The following is a 16,724-nucleotide window of genomic DNA, read 5'->3' as shown; positions in this document are numbered from 1 at the left end:
GGAGAAGAAAAAAGAAAAGAAAGAAAGAAGTTTGGATATGATGAGTGTTTCTCGCAGGCGTGGAATGTCACCCACATATCCTGGAGATTGTACTGGGGAGGTTTATGATGGTTTCCCATTGATTTGTTTCCCCGACGCAGCTGCCGACCTCTATTGAGGGACAAACATAATCAGCACTGACGCAAATTAGATGGTTATTCGTTTTGAAAATTGACAGAAAAACAATAAAAAAGATGAAATGCTCCCAAATCAATAGATATAATGAAATTCAAATAATCCGAGAGATGAGGTCTCCATGGCAACTGATAATGTGGAAAAGAAAACAATTTAATAAAGGACAGACACACTTTGAAAACAGATTGGGCAAAGGGAAGGCGGGGGGGCGAGGGAGCAAGGGGGGCCGTGGGTTGGGTGGTGGTGGGAGGGGGCAGCGGGAGGAGGTGGTGGTGGGGAGCCGGAGCCGGCTGCCTCTCCGGTTGGTTAGCGGTGCTGTAGTGAAGGATCACTGTCCATCCCAAGGACGCTTGCCATAATTAAGAGAGGCTTTCGGTCCAGAAAGTGCAGATTCAGGTTTTAATACACAAAATTATTTCAGGAGCACTGAATCGGAAAGTCGTTTGTTATGACCTTCCTGAGAGGCCTGGAGCAGGGCATGTTGGAGGCGCGGCGGCTGAGCCAGCTGAGTTATGGCATATTTGTGTTTTTATAGTGCGGAGGGGAGGGGGGAAGGGGGGAAGAAGGTTAAACAGTATTTACAGCTCAGTTGTTTTCAGAAAGGAAAGAGAAATAGAGTTCATGAAAAGATGCGAGTGGAAGAGAGAGAGAGAGAGGGAGAGGGAGAGATCCCCTGCCCGGCACACACACTCCGCTGGGACGCCAGCTCCAATGAGACACTCACCGATGCTCTTTTTGCCTTAAGGTGTGAGGTGCAGATGGGCTGGGGGTAAAGAGGGGCTCTTTGGTGGGATGGGGAGTGTGTCTGTCCCTGCTGCCGAGTCTGTCTGCAGGGTCCGGCTGGGAGCCCACTGTCTTCTCACTCCAAGCTGCAGAATAAACCGCTCCTGGCATGCGGGCTTGTGCTGAAAGCGTGCGTGCGTATGAGTGTGTGTGTGTGTGTGTGTGAGTGCACGCGGGGTGCTCTGCACTCGCACGGGTGGCTGCCTGTGTGCGTCTGCATGTGTGGCTGCTGGTGGGCTGTATGGATGTGGGTGCTCACCGTGTGTGCGGGGCTGAGCAGAGCTCGGTGCGTGCGGGTGTGCGCCTCTGGGGAGGTGCATACGCTGGGTATCTGTCTGTGTATTGCGGTGTGCGGATGTAATACTTGTACGGTCACAGGTACCTAGACGGTTGCATGCATTAGCATGTGTTCTGTGTGCGTACCGTTTCATGAGCACATGCATGGGTATGCGATTGCGTGTGCTTGTGTGCTGGGTCGTGTGTGCCTCTGCATGTGATAGTGCACCTGCACGGCCACGTTTTTGTACACGTGTGTGTTCCCACTGATGGGTGTTTGCAATTAGTGATAGCACTAGCGCATGGCTGGGCTCACGAGGACAGGAGAGATAAGAAGATGAGCCCTAATGACCAGAAGAAAGAGCAGCAAAAGGCAAGACAGAGAATTAGTGTCGGTGTGAGCAGTGGGAAGTGTGGGGTGAGTGCCCCCACAGCCCAGCTGGTGGGGTTTCTCTCCCACGCCGCTCTGACAGGACTGCTGAGTTAACAAGCTCAGGGATGACCCACTGCTTTCACACCAGAGCTCAGCTCTGCTCTGCTCTGGCCAGACCGTGAGCCTTTTCCACACAAACAGGACGGACAAGCGTTTCTCCTAACCATGCTGCACAGTATTTGCAGGTGCCAGGCATCTCCGGGGATTAAAGAGCCCCTGAACTTGCAGTACTGTGTGTGGTGGGTGCCTGCTCTGTGGGTTCACAAAAGACTCCCAGCCCCACTTGGGGGTTATAGAAACCTCTAAGGGATCCGAGTGCCCCCTTTGCATGCCAAGCCCAGAGCATGTTACCTGATCACATACAGCTCAGGCAGCAGTCGGGGGCTGTGGGGAGGACGTAGCACAAGCTGGAAGGCTATAATGCTCTAGTTTGCTCTCTGTCATGCAGCTCTTGCTAAGGTCTCACTCACCTCGTGTAGGCTAACACACTGATTTACTCTGCAGGACCTCGAAAGACCACAATAATGAACTTTTTCTGGCCCTGTGTTTCTTAGTGATGCAACAAGCATTCAGGCTCCCAACTCCCATTTAGCTCCTGACTTCCCACTGCAATTAATTAGGAGTCTGCATTCTTTGTTGGGTCTGAGCTTAAGGGTGTTGAAAGGGATTGCAAATTGCTCTTAAACAGCCTACCAACTACCAACAGGGTTTGGAGGGACCCTTTTTTAGGAGGTGGCTCACTTAACCCCTGCCTTCGATTAGGGATGACCCTGAGCCCGGCCTGAAGCCAGGGAGCTGCTCTCCACTGACTTTGGTCATGGTGGGTTTGGGTTCTCTGTAAAGTAACTCATTAAAGACAGTCACCAAGAGGGACTGATGAAACTTTGAGCAATTCTCTTCCAAATCTGTGTCCTTTAAGAGACCTGTTGTCTCTCCCAGGTCCTTTTTATTCCCCCAGTGTCAGGTACTTGCAGCTAAGTCTGGTTCCCTCTCTACCACCTCAGTGTTTTACTGCACCCCCTGCCCTGTCTCAGCGTTTACAAAGGGGTCAGTGCAACATTTCAAAGAGGCTCACGTCTTGGCTTGTTCTTCATTCCTTGGGAGCTGGCTCCTGCACGGGCTGGCTGGCCCTGCTCCGGAGGCTTTCCCAGCCCTCTTTGCCCTCCACCACCCCTTCCCTCCCTCTCTCTGCGTCCACCGTGTCCTCCTGGCACAGCACCAGGAGTGTGCATGCGTGTCTATGGAGAGGTGAAGTTAGGCACCGTGTTTGCATTTAGTTGCCCTGACAACATGTCTGGCTTCATAGGGAGTTTTCCAAGGGCCACAGCTAGCCTGCAGGGACCTGATGGTGATGAGCTATTACTCTTCACTCTCCCTTTTGCTTCTTTCCCCTCAGTTTTCTTCACAACCTGTGGGGAGATTGATGGCGGGATTGTGATGTAGATGTTAGCAGTTCTGCTTGATTTATGGAGTTACTTAGGCTGAGTGAGGCCACTTAGGCTCGTCTGAATAGTAAACCTTTTAACTGGACTAAAAAATTAATAATAAATAAATAAATAACGCAAGGAGGAGAAACTGGATCAGAAAAGCCAATCCTCTTGGCTTTACGTTATCTGAAAGAAAGCCTCTGAAGACAGGAGGCTCCAAGGAGCAGCCTCTCTTAGCCTGGGGAGCCGCGAGACCCCGCTCGCTGCGTTAGGCTGGAGCTCCGAGAGCAGGTTTTCATGGGACCAAGAGGAGGAAGCTGTTGAAATGTCTCATCAAAGATCCTGCATTGACAGATGAACTAGAAAGTTGGCTACAGGACGCAAGGGACTTTTGAGCTTTTTGAGGATTTTCAAACTGTCCTGAATCAGTGCTTTTCCTCTGCTGTTACTTGAATTGCAGTAGCACCTAAAACTGCAAACAAGATACTGGGCCCACTAAGCTAGGCAAGAAATCTTTGCCCAGATGGTTGACCATCTGAAGAGACGCAGCAGGTCAAGGGCAGAAGGGGAGCCTGCATGCTGTTAATTGCTGGAAGAGAAGGAGCAGGTCAGTGGCAGAGCAGGGAGCAGAACCAGAGTTCCTGACTCCCGTTACTCACTTTTTCCCCCTCTTCTTTCCAGTCTGCTCCTTTTGTTAATTCTGGAAGATCCCTGTGTTACTTGTATGCAGAAAGAGGGGCTTATTTCTTGTCCTTTGGAGGTTCGGGGTACGTGAGTGCAGAGCGTGGCGAAGGGAAGGACAGAGGCAAGGAGCTTTGTCTCAGTGCTCGGGGGCGAGCAGCAGAGCTGTAGTGGCTCTCAGAGTAAGGAGGCTGGGGGTAGACAAGATCAAAGCACATTTAGGATCATTTTTGAGATCTGCTCAGGAAAAGGTTCAGGCGTGCGTTACTAAAGAGCTGTGAAGAAGGATTAGTCCTGTCCTTGCTCGCAGTTGAACCACTTTCCCCACCAGCTGTGCCAAATGCCTGTGAAGAGCTGGTCGAGCGGCAGCAGAGCAGGTCAGTGGCAGGTGAGAAGGCAGTGTCGCAGAGACCGGCGCAGTGCGAGGGACCGGGGCCAGTGTGGAGGCTGTCGCAGTTCAGCCGTGCAGGGGAGAAGAGCCCCGAGCGGGGCTGAGCTGGGGCAGGGTGAGGAGGACGGGGTCCACGCAGGCTGGCGCGGTGCAGGTGAGGAGGTCTCTGCAGTGGGAGAGGGCCGATGCGGCAGCCGAGGAGGCAGCGCAGTGCTGAGTGTTAGCAGGTGTCCGTCCTGCTCTGCTGCCTGCCAGCCGGGCTCTGATCTCCAGCGGGGACTCTGCGGACTCTGGAGGACTTTGAGTTGCAGCCCATTGCACCATTGCAGCAGGAGCGTCTGTGCCTGGGCTGTGCTAGGGCCAGCTCACTCCTAGTGTGAGGTCTGTGCTGCCTTTCTCTCCCTGGCCAGTGATATATGGCATAAATTAGGCCTCTGAAGGGGGATACTGCATCCTTAAGAAGAAATATGTCCTCATTTTTCTTAAACACCGTTTGCACTGAGTGAAATGTTTAGAAGGGACGCTGAGGGATAACTTTATTTCTTACTAGGGAGTTCAGAGCCGTTCAGTTAAACCCATAAAACACTGGGAGTAGGGAAGCTGACAGCCTGCCCGTGCATTAGAAAAGCCATTACTCATCTAGGGGAAATTCACCCCATGCTGGAGCCTTGCGTTACCAATGGGGTGGTCCAGGGGAGGACACAGGATCATCTCCCTCGGCCATCTAAGGGGTCAGGAGGATGCTCAGAGGTGGAAAAGACTCAGTTAGTAACAATCCAGCACAGTGACAGACTGCTGATAAGGACATCTCAAAGCACCAAGTAAACCTGGCTGGGTTCAGCGCGCTGGGTGGGTAAATCATCCTCATTCCTCCTCCTCTGCATGGGGAAACTAAGGCACAGAAAGCTGGGGAGACTGACAGTTGCACCATGATTGGAAACCAGGCTGGAAGCCAGCACTCCTGGCTTTTAACCCTCAGCTTAAATCACTATAACCAAATTACCTTCCAGAGCAAGGAGTGAAAGTCAGGAGCCCTGATCCCTTGCTCTGTTTCTGCCGCAAGGCCATGTTCCCAGGGTGGAGTCGGGAGTCCTGGCTCCACCTTCATTGCTCCGACGTTCAGCCCTTTCTTCCCAATGGGATTTAGAAAATCCGATGGAAGATGAAGGCAAGGTCTTGTTGGTGGTAGGAATGGGAATTCCTGTCTCATATGCTGGTTGGTGTGTGGTGGGCTGTGTTACAGGTGTGGCTGGGTGGGCTTCTGCTCTCGCCCAGGCACCTTGCCGGTGCAGGCTGCCATCATTCCCCCAGCGGCTGGCTGTCCGAGGGGACAGGGCCACAGGCGCCCAGCGTCACGGCAGACAAGGCATCGGCCACCCAGAGGGTCGTGACTTTCTATTTGATATTTTATTTTGGAGGCTTGACACCAAAAGATTTAATATTTGTTTGAAATGAGAAACAGTTCTCAAATGAATTTGGAGAGCCTGGGAATTAATGTCAGCCCCCCCCTCCCCTCCCTAAACACCCCTCCTCCCCGTCAGCTCAGCCCCCCCCTTTCAATTTCTGAAGCCTGCTGATTTGAATATTTATAAATATCAGTAAATTATTTATTGTAGCAATCTGCTGTGCCATTTCACCAATCGCCGTTAACACTTTAGGGCTCGCTCTTCAGGAGGACGCGACTGGAGAAAACAGGCACCTGGGGGCTGGGAGCGTGCTCTGGGGAGGGGGATCTTGTGCCAGGGCAAAGCTTGCGTGGCTGTGATGCCAGGAGGGGTTGCCTCTGTATGCGGCACAAGAAGAGTTGGGGATGTTTGCAGGAGAGTATGGGGACCCTCTGTGCCCAGTACTAGGGGACACTGCAGGGGGACACTGGGCGAAGACATGGCTGGAAAGGGAGGCTTGTGTTAACAGCGGAGGGCAGCAAGGAGGATTGCCTGATAGGATGGGCCGTTTGCTGCAGCACCCTTGCAGGCTTTGCCCTGCAGTGTGTGGGGACCTTGCTCTGGCTTAGAGCTCAGCCCTAGTCGTCTTTACTTGCAGTTTCTGTTCTCTTGAGGAGGAAAATTCCTCTCGGTTTCTCCTCTCCCATTCCCTCCCTCCATAATTACACTGCTGCACTGAAAATACACACCATTCAGAGATGATGTGGCTATTTTCTGTTTGGGGAAAGGGGGGGCTCCCAGTGTTCATGAGGTGTTCTCCAGAGAAACCCTGGCAGCAGCACCAAAGCAACCAAGTAGCCAGGTGGGAAACAGGAGCCTCCCAGCTGGCTGGCAGCCCCAGTGCAGGGCATCAGGATCTCCAGAGCCCCGTTGCTTCCCCCTCCTCTCAGGATGACTTCTGTCATTCACTGCCCAGTGCTGGTTTCTGTATGCTGCCCCTCACTGTCACCAGAAAATTACAGCTTAACTCTGCAGCTGAGGAGGTTGAGCAAAGGGAAGCAGGACAGGCTCGCTGAAGGGAACTGGTACTGGTGTCTGCCCCTTTGGGCCAGGGTCAAACCAGGCTCTGGGAGCTGGAAATAGGGGGAAAAGCAGCCTCTTGTTCAGCTGGAGATGCCAGTGTGGCAGTCGCAGGAGAAGGTCAAGCAGTGCTAATGCAGCCAGACTGCACTCTGACAAGTGCTGGCCATGGGGACCACAGCAGAGTCCCCTGCTTTTCCTCCATGGTTTATGGATGGGGTGTGTGGTGAGAGCCCTGACGGTTATGGGAAAGCAGGGAGCGTAGCTGGCAGCGCTTCGGTGAGGATGCCCTGGCTGCTCGCTTCATTTCTCCTCCCACGTCTTTGATTCTCCTTCTCCTCCCTGCCCAGTGCTGAGCTGGAGCCTGTCAGGTCCAACTTTCGCACCGAGGGCTTTCCCCGGCTTCACGCAGACACGCACAGGCGGGATCCATGCTTGCAGGGCAGAGGAGGTTGTTAAAGAGCCTTTGTGAACTCCCCAAGGTCAGCCAGAAGAGACAGCATCCACTAATCCAAGGTCATTTCCTGGGCTAAAAGCAATAAAATGTTTTATTGATAAACTGAAGAGGGGAAAATATACACACTAAATCCACTCTCACACATCGCGGGCCATGCCTGGACTGTTGCTGCCTTTGCCCTGGCCCTGACTGGGATAATGCACGAGCCGTGCTGGAGGGGAAATGTTTTCTGGAAGGGGCTGAGCGTTTGGCTGCCTTCCCTGCCTCCTCCCAGCATGTAGCTGGGCACCGCCAGGGCATTGCTCTGGGGAAGCACGTTCCCAATGCCCCAGCAGCCTTCTGCTGTGAAGGTTTGGTTCCATCTTAGGGACCGCAGCTCAAGTGTGAAGAGGCTCTGGCATGCGGCATCCTCACCCCCCACCCCGGCGAGCTGTGCTGCCCTCTCTCTCTGGGGCTCCTGGACAGACTGGAGTCTCTCCAGTCAAGCTTGCACCACAGTGGTTAAAAAAGAAAAGGACTGTGCAGCATGTTGGCCCTCCTTCCCTCCCCCTCCCCGCCCCAAATAATGCTGTTAATAATTAATCGAATGAGAGCTTGCAGCTCCTGGAAAGCTGGCACTGGGACCTCCCTCTTGAACGGAGCTGCTCAGCTGGGCTTAAAACTCTTCAATAGGAATATGAAAGCTCCATCTGTTCGACGTACCCGGCCCTCTGAAGTGACAGCGTGCCGTCCCTCCCCAGCCAGCACCCCTCTCCCCACAGCATGGGCCCTCCTGCCCCTCCTCTCCTGCCCTTCCTCAGCCCCTGCCCCATCCGGCGGGGGTCCCTGCTGCACCCCCAGCTCCTCCCACACCAGTAAGCTCCAGCCACATAGTCGGGGCCCCTTCACCTCCACCCGTGCCGGCTGGTTCATCCAGCTCCCGCATGCCCCTTTTTCACTTTGGCTCTCTTTTCCTTTCTCTGCAAAGCCAGACTTTCTCTTTGCACCGCAGTTTGCCCCTTGGCTGGGATGTCCTATTTCTGTCGACGCTGCAAAGCCCCTCGTTCCCGCACATGGTGTGCCCCCCGCAGCCCTTCTTCTCCCTTGGGGGGAAGCAGAGCTAAGCCGTGCCCACCTTAGCAGCACCCCACTGTGGAGTTCATGGGTGGGAAAGTGCTGCTTCGGGGACTGCGTGGAGGGAGAGAGCCTGGGGCTGCACACGGGGTGCTGGCAGCACATGGGGACCGGGGGAAAGAGGGGTGGCGGGGGCAGCTACCTGGCCTTGTCGGCAGCGAGTTCAAGGGGTGACAAGGCAGCGAAATGGCGAGGTGAGTTTTGTCCTCCTCCTTGCCAGGCCTGGTTGCGGCAAGGCGTACCTTTTCTGCAAAGGGAGGTTTGCTCTCAAGATGCCACGGGGCTGGGTGCAGAGCGGAGGGAGCTGGTGTCTCCTCGCAGGGTGTGGGGAGGGGGCAAGCGAAGTAAACTCCCGGTGGCATTGTTTTCAGAGGAAGTGCTCAGTGTAAATAGAGCATGTGGGAGAGTTTGTCCTGGGCAGAGATGAAAAGTCTGTGTGACAGGCTCAGGTTATAAACGGCTTCCTCAGATTGATGTGAAATCAAAACATTTCTATTTAGACGAAGAAAATGAAGGGGGATGTTTACTTAGCCTGGAATCTTTAAACAGTGCGATGGAGACGCAGGGTGATTTGGGGTGGGGAGCTCGGCCTGGGGGGAGGGAGCCTCTGCTTGGCTTCGGGGGTCCCTCCCTGCCTGGCAGGCCCGACCTCAGGCAGATACGAGGGTCCCTCATTCAGCACCTCGATTCCTCTCCCTCTGCCTGAGTGAACGAAACACAGATGCTCTGGTCCTCTCCGGCCTGATGGCCATCTTGAGCGTTTCTTTGTAAGAAGGGTTTCCCTTCTGCTTTTGAAACTGAAAGGCTAAAAGAGGGGAACAGAAATGTTGATATAGGTAACGTCCCTCCCATTCCATAGACAAGGAAGTAAGGCAATGGAAAGATAAAATGATGTGTCCGGGCTTGTGGAGAGTTGGTTGCAAGGTTGGCAGAAGAAGCTGGGAGTTCTGATTCCCTGCAGCCATACATGCATAGGTGGGATGCAGATACCTAAGAGCCCTGGTACTACAGAGCAAATCCCATCTCAGGAAGGTCTCTGGGGGCGTTAGTTTTATAGATCAGGGAAAAGGTACGTTTTCAGAACTTGCTTTATTTTTAACTTAGACTTTAGGAGAAGATTCTCAAAATGTTAGAGCAGCATTGCTGTGCTCAAAAAAAATCCCAGTCACAAGGAGAAGGGACAGGAAAGATGCAGAGGGGAAGGGCAGGACCTGGGGGGCAGAAGCTGGGGAGGCAGAGGGGCAAAGCCAGGGTGTGTGAGGTGGAAGGAGGCAGGAACAGGAATGGAAGACAAGTTGCAGGCTCCCTGGAGTTGCTGCGTATGCGGCAAGTGCAGCCTCGGGAAGGTCTGTTCCTCTCTTCCTTTGAATAAATATTTATATATTCATTTGCCGGCTGGTGCACGCACTTGGCTGCTCACCTCCAGACCAGAATAATGGGACCTGCCCTCATTGCAGAAAGGGGGAGGGCAGTGGGGATTTGGGCTGCCGCGTGTCTGCCTCCCAGTTATCTCCAGCTGCGAGCGATGCTGATCTCACCAGTTAAGCAGGGCTGGGCATCGTGAGAACGTGGACGGGGAATCACCAGGCAGCATTTGGGAGAGCAGCGCTGGTGATTCAGTGCTGACCCAGTGCCCCAGCCCTGGGCAGGCACCGCACCGCACGGGAGGCACCATCCTAACTACCTGCAGCTCTCGAGGCTCCGCTGGCCCTTCGCCCGAGCATACAGGCGTGAGCTGTAGGTGTCCTGGCCAGGCTCCAGTTGGAGCTCACAGCAGCCTCCCGAGATTCCCTCTGTGGTACCAGTTGCGCATAGGATTGGCCTTCACTTTCTGCCCTAAATAGAGTGGGAATGTGATGGGAAGGGAAGGTGCCAGCACACAGAGACTTTTGCAGCTTCATGGGCGTCTGCCTGTGCCCATCTGTATGCGTGAGGACTGTGTGCGTGTGTTGGGGGAATGTGTGAAAGGGAAATGCGTGGGGAAATGTATGGGAATGTATTTTGGGGAGATGGGACTTTTTAACCCATACGTGTATGACTACATTTATGGAGCGTGCTAGCGCATACACGCAGCTCTTGAACAGCTATAATTTCTAGATGGGGAGGTATGTGTTTGGGGGCAACGTGTGCTTTCCCTTCACGAAAGCATAGATTGCACGTAGGTGTTAGTGCCGGGGGGGGGGGGTGTGTTCAGAAAGTGGAGGAGTACATTTTGCCTCCCTTTGCGTGGGGGGCTGATATATTTGTCGGGGAGGGGGGGGTATTTTTCTTGCAGTCCTTGACAGGGAAGCATGTCTGAAGCTGTCAGGAGTTTACGCTAAGCAGCCACTCTCTGGCTCTTGGACAGCAGGTCTAAAGTTTCAGTCTGTTTGTATTGGGCTGTCATGTTATGGGATTAGGGGCTGTCACGATGGCTTCTGGATGCATTGTAGGGGGTCTGATTAATCTCACTGTGCTTCTGTGGAGCAGCACCTCTGTGCTGGTGACAGGGAGGTGTGGGCTGAGCTGCCACGAGGGACTCCTGTGCAGTGGAGGAACCTGTTCTCACTATTCGAGGTCTGGACATGGTTTCTGTTTGCTCTCTGTGTGATGGGGCCCTCTTTCAGTACGACATAAAGTCTAAGAGCACATTTTGGAGAGACCTCCAGCAATGTCCCCACACTAACTCCAGTAGTGTGGTCTGTGTGTCCGGCAAGCGTTTTATTGGGTGCTTTTCCCGAGCCCTGGGACACAGAGCAGGGTCTGCCTCTGCACTGTGTGCTGGGGGAAGAGCCAGGCTGTGTGCATGTTTCTTGCCCTGGGACCTTTAACCCTTATTAGTCTGGTTGTCTCTCAGAGGTATTGTAAGTAAAGAGGGAAATGAGACAATGCAGCTGCTTTAGAATCAGGTCTTTGCTTTTATTTGCGATTGAATCTTGTTAATTGTTGATGCAATAATTATGCGAGTGACTCTGATAGGGACCATTTAGTTCAAGATTCTCCGTGACCTTGAAGTTAAGACCTTACCTTCTTCCTTTCTCCCCCCACTTTCTCTTACCCCTCCTTTACTAGCTGTCACATATGAATAAACTACATTAAAATAACAAACCCACACTAATTAGCTGATTGTGCTGGGAAGTGTGAGAGCAGAATTTCCTGTGTGTGCGAGAGCGAGCGAACGAGCAAGCAAAGGGGCTTGATCAACTGATACCAACCCAAGGTGATTTTCTCCCATAGGACTGCCACACACCAGTCTGGTGCTCCAGCACACGCACTTGCCAGGGCTACTGTCCTCCGTACTGGTTCTTTCTGGTGCATACTGGTTCTCTTCTCTGAGAATATACATAAACCCCATTAAGTGAATTCCTCACCGTCCCTAGGGTTAGGCTTGGGAAGCTGTTCTCCCTGCTACAGGTGCTCGGGTGCAGTTACTGGCTGGTGTGGTTTTGGCAGCCAACACATTTGGGATGGAGCTGGGGACCTAAACTCAGGTGGTGCTGCAGTCTGAAGGGGAGAGCAAGTCAGGCTTTTAACAGACTTCACATCCTGCCTGAGCCAGGAGCAAAGGCTGGTCCGTACCACATTCACCTGCCTGAGGCGTTTGGGGCCTTTTGATCCCAGTTCAGTCCCAGCATAAATACATGCTCTTTCTTGAGGCTACTGGCATCCTTTGGTACCAGCAGGTTCGGACCGTGCCTCTCACCAGGCTCTTCTGGCTGGGCTTCCACTCAGGGCTTAGGAAACAGATGGCAGTCCCACCTTTCAGAGGATGACACTGGCCATGCCTGAAGGCCCATTGGGTTTGGACCAGCCATTTGCTGTTTGGGTTCAAGTTGTCTGATCCCACTAATGCCCTTCCTTGCTTCTTTCCCCTCTCTCTTTCCAGCTGAAAGAACTATATGCACTGACGCAGCCTCAGGAAAACCCACAATGGCTGCCAAGCGCAAAGGCGGCCTGAAGCTAAATGCAATCTGTGCCAAGCTGAGCCGCCAGGTCGTCTTTGACCACGGGGGAGCCGAACAGGCACGAGCGGACAAGGGGCCGCAGCGGGAAAGCAGCAACAAGGACCTGCCTCAGCCTGGGACCAAGGAGCTGGGGACAGAGTTTTCAGATGGACTCAGCCGCGTGCAGAAGATCGAGGAGGACAAAAGGAGGGAGGTGATTGAGAAGTGGGTGAACGGGGAATACAACGAGGAGCCCTTGCCGGGGCGAGCGGAGGGCAAGGAATGTAAGGGCGCTGAGAGCGTGGAGGTGCCCCCTGAAGGGGTTTACATGGTGCAGCCCAAGGGCTGCAGTGACGAGGAAGATAACGGGGACGAGGTGGACGCTCTGAGGGGCTCGCAGGATGGCAACTTCTTGGACGACAGGGATTCAGACGGGCCGGCCTCGAAGGACGATGCCTACCGGTCCTCCAGTGGCGAGACAGGCTCCAAGCTCGGGGGAGGAACCGCCTCAGGTAAGCCCTCTGCCCCCTCCACCTCCCTGCGCGGGGCAGCTTCACGGTCGCATTTTCTGTGGGACAGACAAAGCTGTTGCTGTGTGTCTATGCCAGATACCGTCTGCATCTGGCAGCCAAGGAGGAGGATGAAAGCCCCCATCCCCTTGCAGAAGCCTGGCATTTTGTTCCTGGGACCGTGCCGAGTTTGCCTCTGCTTCAGCCTCCCCTTCCTGAGAGGGCTGTTTGTTAGGAAGGATGTGGCTGGACGGCTCTTTCCAGACCACAGATCCCTCAGAAGAGTAGATCTCCCCTGTAGGCTCCTTCACACCATTCAGATGGAGATAGCTGTGGCGTGTGCTGGTTTTCTGGTCATGTATTTCCGCATGAGGGGGGAAAAAAAGGGGAGCGTGCCCTTGTGGCAAATCCCAGGTGGATGCTGCAGCATATTCACGCGCACGCTGGTTTCGCAGCGCATGGCATCGCATCGCATGGCATCGTAGCGCATTGCGGGCAGGGTTGTGTAAACACACTCATGCCCACACGTCGCGTCTTATACAATGGTAATTAAGCCCGAGATCAGAGTTGACCGCGGGAGCCCCGGGCTGGAGGGAGAAGGCCAGTACCTCATCGTGCGTTTCAACCCGGTGCTCGCTGCGGCCCTGCCGCCCGCGGAGGTGCTGGCCTGCCCCTTCCCCCGGCTTTCAGGGGCCGGGCCGGCTCGGGACCTGCGAAAGCCCGCCCGGGGCCGTCGGGGACCGGGGGCGGCTTCGTGAAGAGGCGCCGGGGAGCGGCTGCCCCTGCGGCGGGCCCCGCCCCACCCCGCGCGGCCGCACCTGGGGAGGCGGGACCCGGCCCCGCGCCCGCCGCGCGCGTGCGGCGGCCCCGCCCCGCCCCTCAGGCCGGCCGGGGCGAAGGTTCTGGAAGGAGCGGCCGCCGCGGCGGCGGGCAGGAGGTAGGCGGCGGCGGCGGCTTTCCCCGGGGGAACGGGAGGAAGGGGACCCGGCGGGGGGAGACCGTGCCGTGCCAGGGCAAGGCCGGGGTGGCCACGCGTCCCGTGCGGGACCCGCCCGCTGCCCTCTGCTGCTCGGCCGTTAGCAAGCTTGGAGCGAGCTGCTGGCTAGCACTGCCCGTCTTGGTCGCTTACCCCTGGTTGGGCTGCCCGTACCCCTGCCTGCGTGTCAAATAAGAGCCCGTAACAGAGCCGTCCAACACGTAACGCTGCTGTGCGTTCCCCTCATCCTGGCCAGAGGGGCTGAGGGGTTACCGCTCGCCATGGCGTTGCCTCCTTCATGAGGCGGGTGTGGGAGCCCGTCCTCCGGCGCTGCTGGCGGGGTAGCACACCCTGGGTTGGGGCTCGAGCTGGTGAAGCTGTTGGTTCCAAACCTCTGTGTCCCCCGCCGCTTCGGTCTGGGATGCCAACTTGTGTGCAGTTGCAAAGCATTTTCCCCCAGGCCGTGTGTGCATTTCTTATTTTCAGATAGCTACCATCTTATTTTTGTGGTTCATTCAAAAGCTGAATTCAGCAAGAGATGTTGCAGAAGGCCCCAGGTGAATTTCTTTATCGCTTTCTGATACCCAGGTTCCCCCCAGATTGATTTTGGGGGCTGTATGAGTGCTATGCCTTGGTAAAAGCTTAGGGTAAATTGAATTCTCTCCATTAGGGCAGAGCAACTCCCTCCCCCGCTTTGTCACTCAGCTGGGTTGGATCTGTAATTGAAAGATCTTCCCCTAATCTGCTCCACCTGCATGCACCCCTCCTCTGATCCCAGCACTTTGTGAATCCATCAAACTTTCCTCCTTTTGTGTGCACGCATGTTTTCCTCCTCCTGTTAATAATGCAGCCGAAACTCATCTCCGTCTGTCCGTTCCCCTTCTGGAGAGGCACATTCTCTAGTCTTCACGAGTTCAGTGGCAGCGCACATAATTATGCATATAAGATATAAACAGAGCTGTTTAATTATCCTTCGCCACATCAGTGACAGAGTAATTAACAAACATTGCAAGATCAATGAGGAAAAGTGTGACCTTCAGTTTCCTTTGATAGGAAAGCCCTTGTCGTTCCCAGACACAAGGTGATTGTGCCTGGACTCTGTTTTTAGTTTGTTTTAATCCCCCCCCCCCCCGCTTTGCAGCTTTTATTTGCTATGAAAACTGAAAAGAGGGGAACTTAAATGTAAAAAATATGTTACCAAACTGGGGAAAATTAAAAGGAACTGAGGTTTCTCACTGGGGTAGGAGTTCTCAGTAAAATGCCTTTGTAGGGCTATATTGTCAAAGGATCATGTAAAAATGTTTATGTACATTTATGGGGGGCTGAAGACTTATTTATGTTTAAGGCGGGTAATGGCACATGTAGGGTCCGGTTTACATATAGAGCCACATGGGATTTGACTTGCAAACAGACGTGCTGCCAGGTCTTGAGCGTCTGTTTCAAGAACCCTGTTGTAAATGTCATTCGCAACATTTCCCTGGAAAGCACAAACTGAAACATCCCTTCCTTTGGAAAGGACGAAGTTCTTTTCCTCTTCTTTTTCTGTCAGTGTTCCAGAAAATGGGTTTTAAGCTGTTCATCACCGAGTCCTCTCAGACTTGGTGTTAGTGGGTGCAAGTTAAGTTTATTCCAGCGAGATCTGGAATGGCCTGTACTGAAAAGGAGTTTTCCTGGGAGTTGGGGGTAGCAGGAGGCAGTCAGATCAAAGGAAAGGAATACAGCTCTGTCCTCCTGGTCAATGTGGCTTCAGAGGAGTCATGGCAGGAACCTGGTTTTGAAGGTTCTGAGCATCCGTTGCTCCCTCTGAGGACATGGAGGATACAGAGCTGGCAGTGCTCAGCAGCATTTAAAATTGAGACCATACTTCTTTGGTCAGCTGGAAACTTGGGTAAAAAGCAGGAGCCACACAGAAAAACGGATCCTATGTCTAACTGGCTTTCTTAATCAGTAGGGAAAGCCATCCTAATTATATGGGGCTGAGAAGGGCTCCTGCTTCCTGGATTCCTGGTGTGTACACACACTGCCTGCTTGATGGGACTTCAGCTACTGCTGGTGTCCTCTACTAACACCTCCTGTAGTCTAATGCCAAATCCCTGCCACCTATGTCTCCTTCCAGGGTCAGATGCTTGTGTGTCAGGCAGGAGTTTCAGAGACTTGCTCCATGCTGTTCAATCCTCATGCTTTGAAACAAGACGGAGAACATGCATGTATGGCATACCTGTTTCTTTTTCTGAGCCACCCCTTGGAAGCAAGGGACTAATGAGTCAGTGCTCAGTCTTGCCTTATGTGCCTCCCTCTCTGGTACAACTAGGAAACATGTTCAGGAGTCTCAAAGCTGGCATCTGTCAGGAGATGTGTGTCAGAAGCTGATCTGGATGTGCAGATGTGTTTCTTCATTCATTCATGCACCCTCTCCTGCACACTGGCTGACCCATAGTTCTCTACACGCATTTATATATAGCATTTAGATTTCCCAGTGCAGTCTCTGACCAAGATCCCTTTCCACAATCTCTCACTGACGCACACATACCCAGGGAGATTTTCCTATACAGTCCCAGGTTCTTTGCTCTGTTACTTACATAGTGGGCTAAAGTAGTCACCAGGAGCTTTCCCTTGTACAAGCTTTCAAAGTTTTCCTTTCTTTTCTTAGCCTGTTGGCTAAGTCCCTTAGAAAGGGAATAGTGGACCTGTTTTCAACAAGGGGGGTTTTCTCTTCATAATTTCCTGGGGAGACTCCACTTGGGAGAACATGCCTGATGAGTGCCAGTCTCTTGCTCATTATCCTATAGCCCCCAAGTCTACATGTTTTCCTTCCCAAGCAGAATAAAGGACAGAGCCCTGGCTGGGATGTCCCATCCCCCAGTATCCAGACCTTGCACTCCATTTGGGCTGTTTTGCTTTTCCTTCCATATATAGTGAGCTGCTGCAGGCTATTTTTAGCCCCCTTTTTGCTAGCTTCGGATCCTTTGTGATACGATAGCTGCTCTGAGACACACAGATCTCTGCTCTTTGGCAATGCCCACAAATGGAGAGCACTGGCAAGGGGAGAGGGAGCTCTTTTATTATCACATAGAAAAGGAGAGACAAATGTGGTGCAGGGGAGGGGGAAGAAGACC

General features: G+C 53.5%; 1 protein-coding gene across 8 annotated transcripts in view; it reads left to right on the top strand.

Annotated features, from left to right (window-relative positions):
* Positions 1–16,724, top strand: part of CASZ1 (castor zinc finger 1) — a 208,411-nt gene that overhangs the window by 146,857 nt on the left and 44,830 nt on the right. For all 8 annotated transcript variants that reach the window (XM_075027388.1, XM_075027387.1, XM_075027389.1 and 5 more), the window contains one exon: positions 12,066–12,635. In XM_075027388.1, the coding sequence (XP_074883489.1) occupies positions 12,110–12,635 (526 nt within the window). In that variant the 5' untranslated portion in view covers positions 12,066–12,109. The remainder of the gene's footprint in view (positions 1–12,065; positions 12,636–16,724) is intronic.

This window comes from Buteo buteo, chromosome 5, assembly GCF_964188355.1.
Source record: "Buteo buteo chromosome 5, bButBut1.hap1.1, whole genome shotgun sequence".
NCBI lineage: Eukaryota > Metazoa > Chordata > Aves > Accipitriformes > Accipitridae > Buteo > Buteo buteo.
Note: the sequence above shows the minus strand (reverse complement) of the source record. Positions and strands in the feature narration are given on the sequence as shown.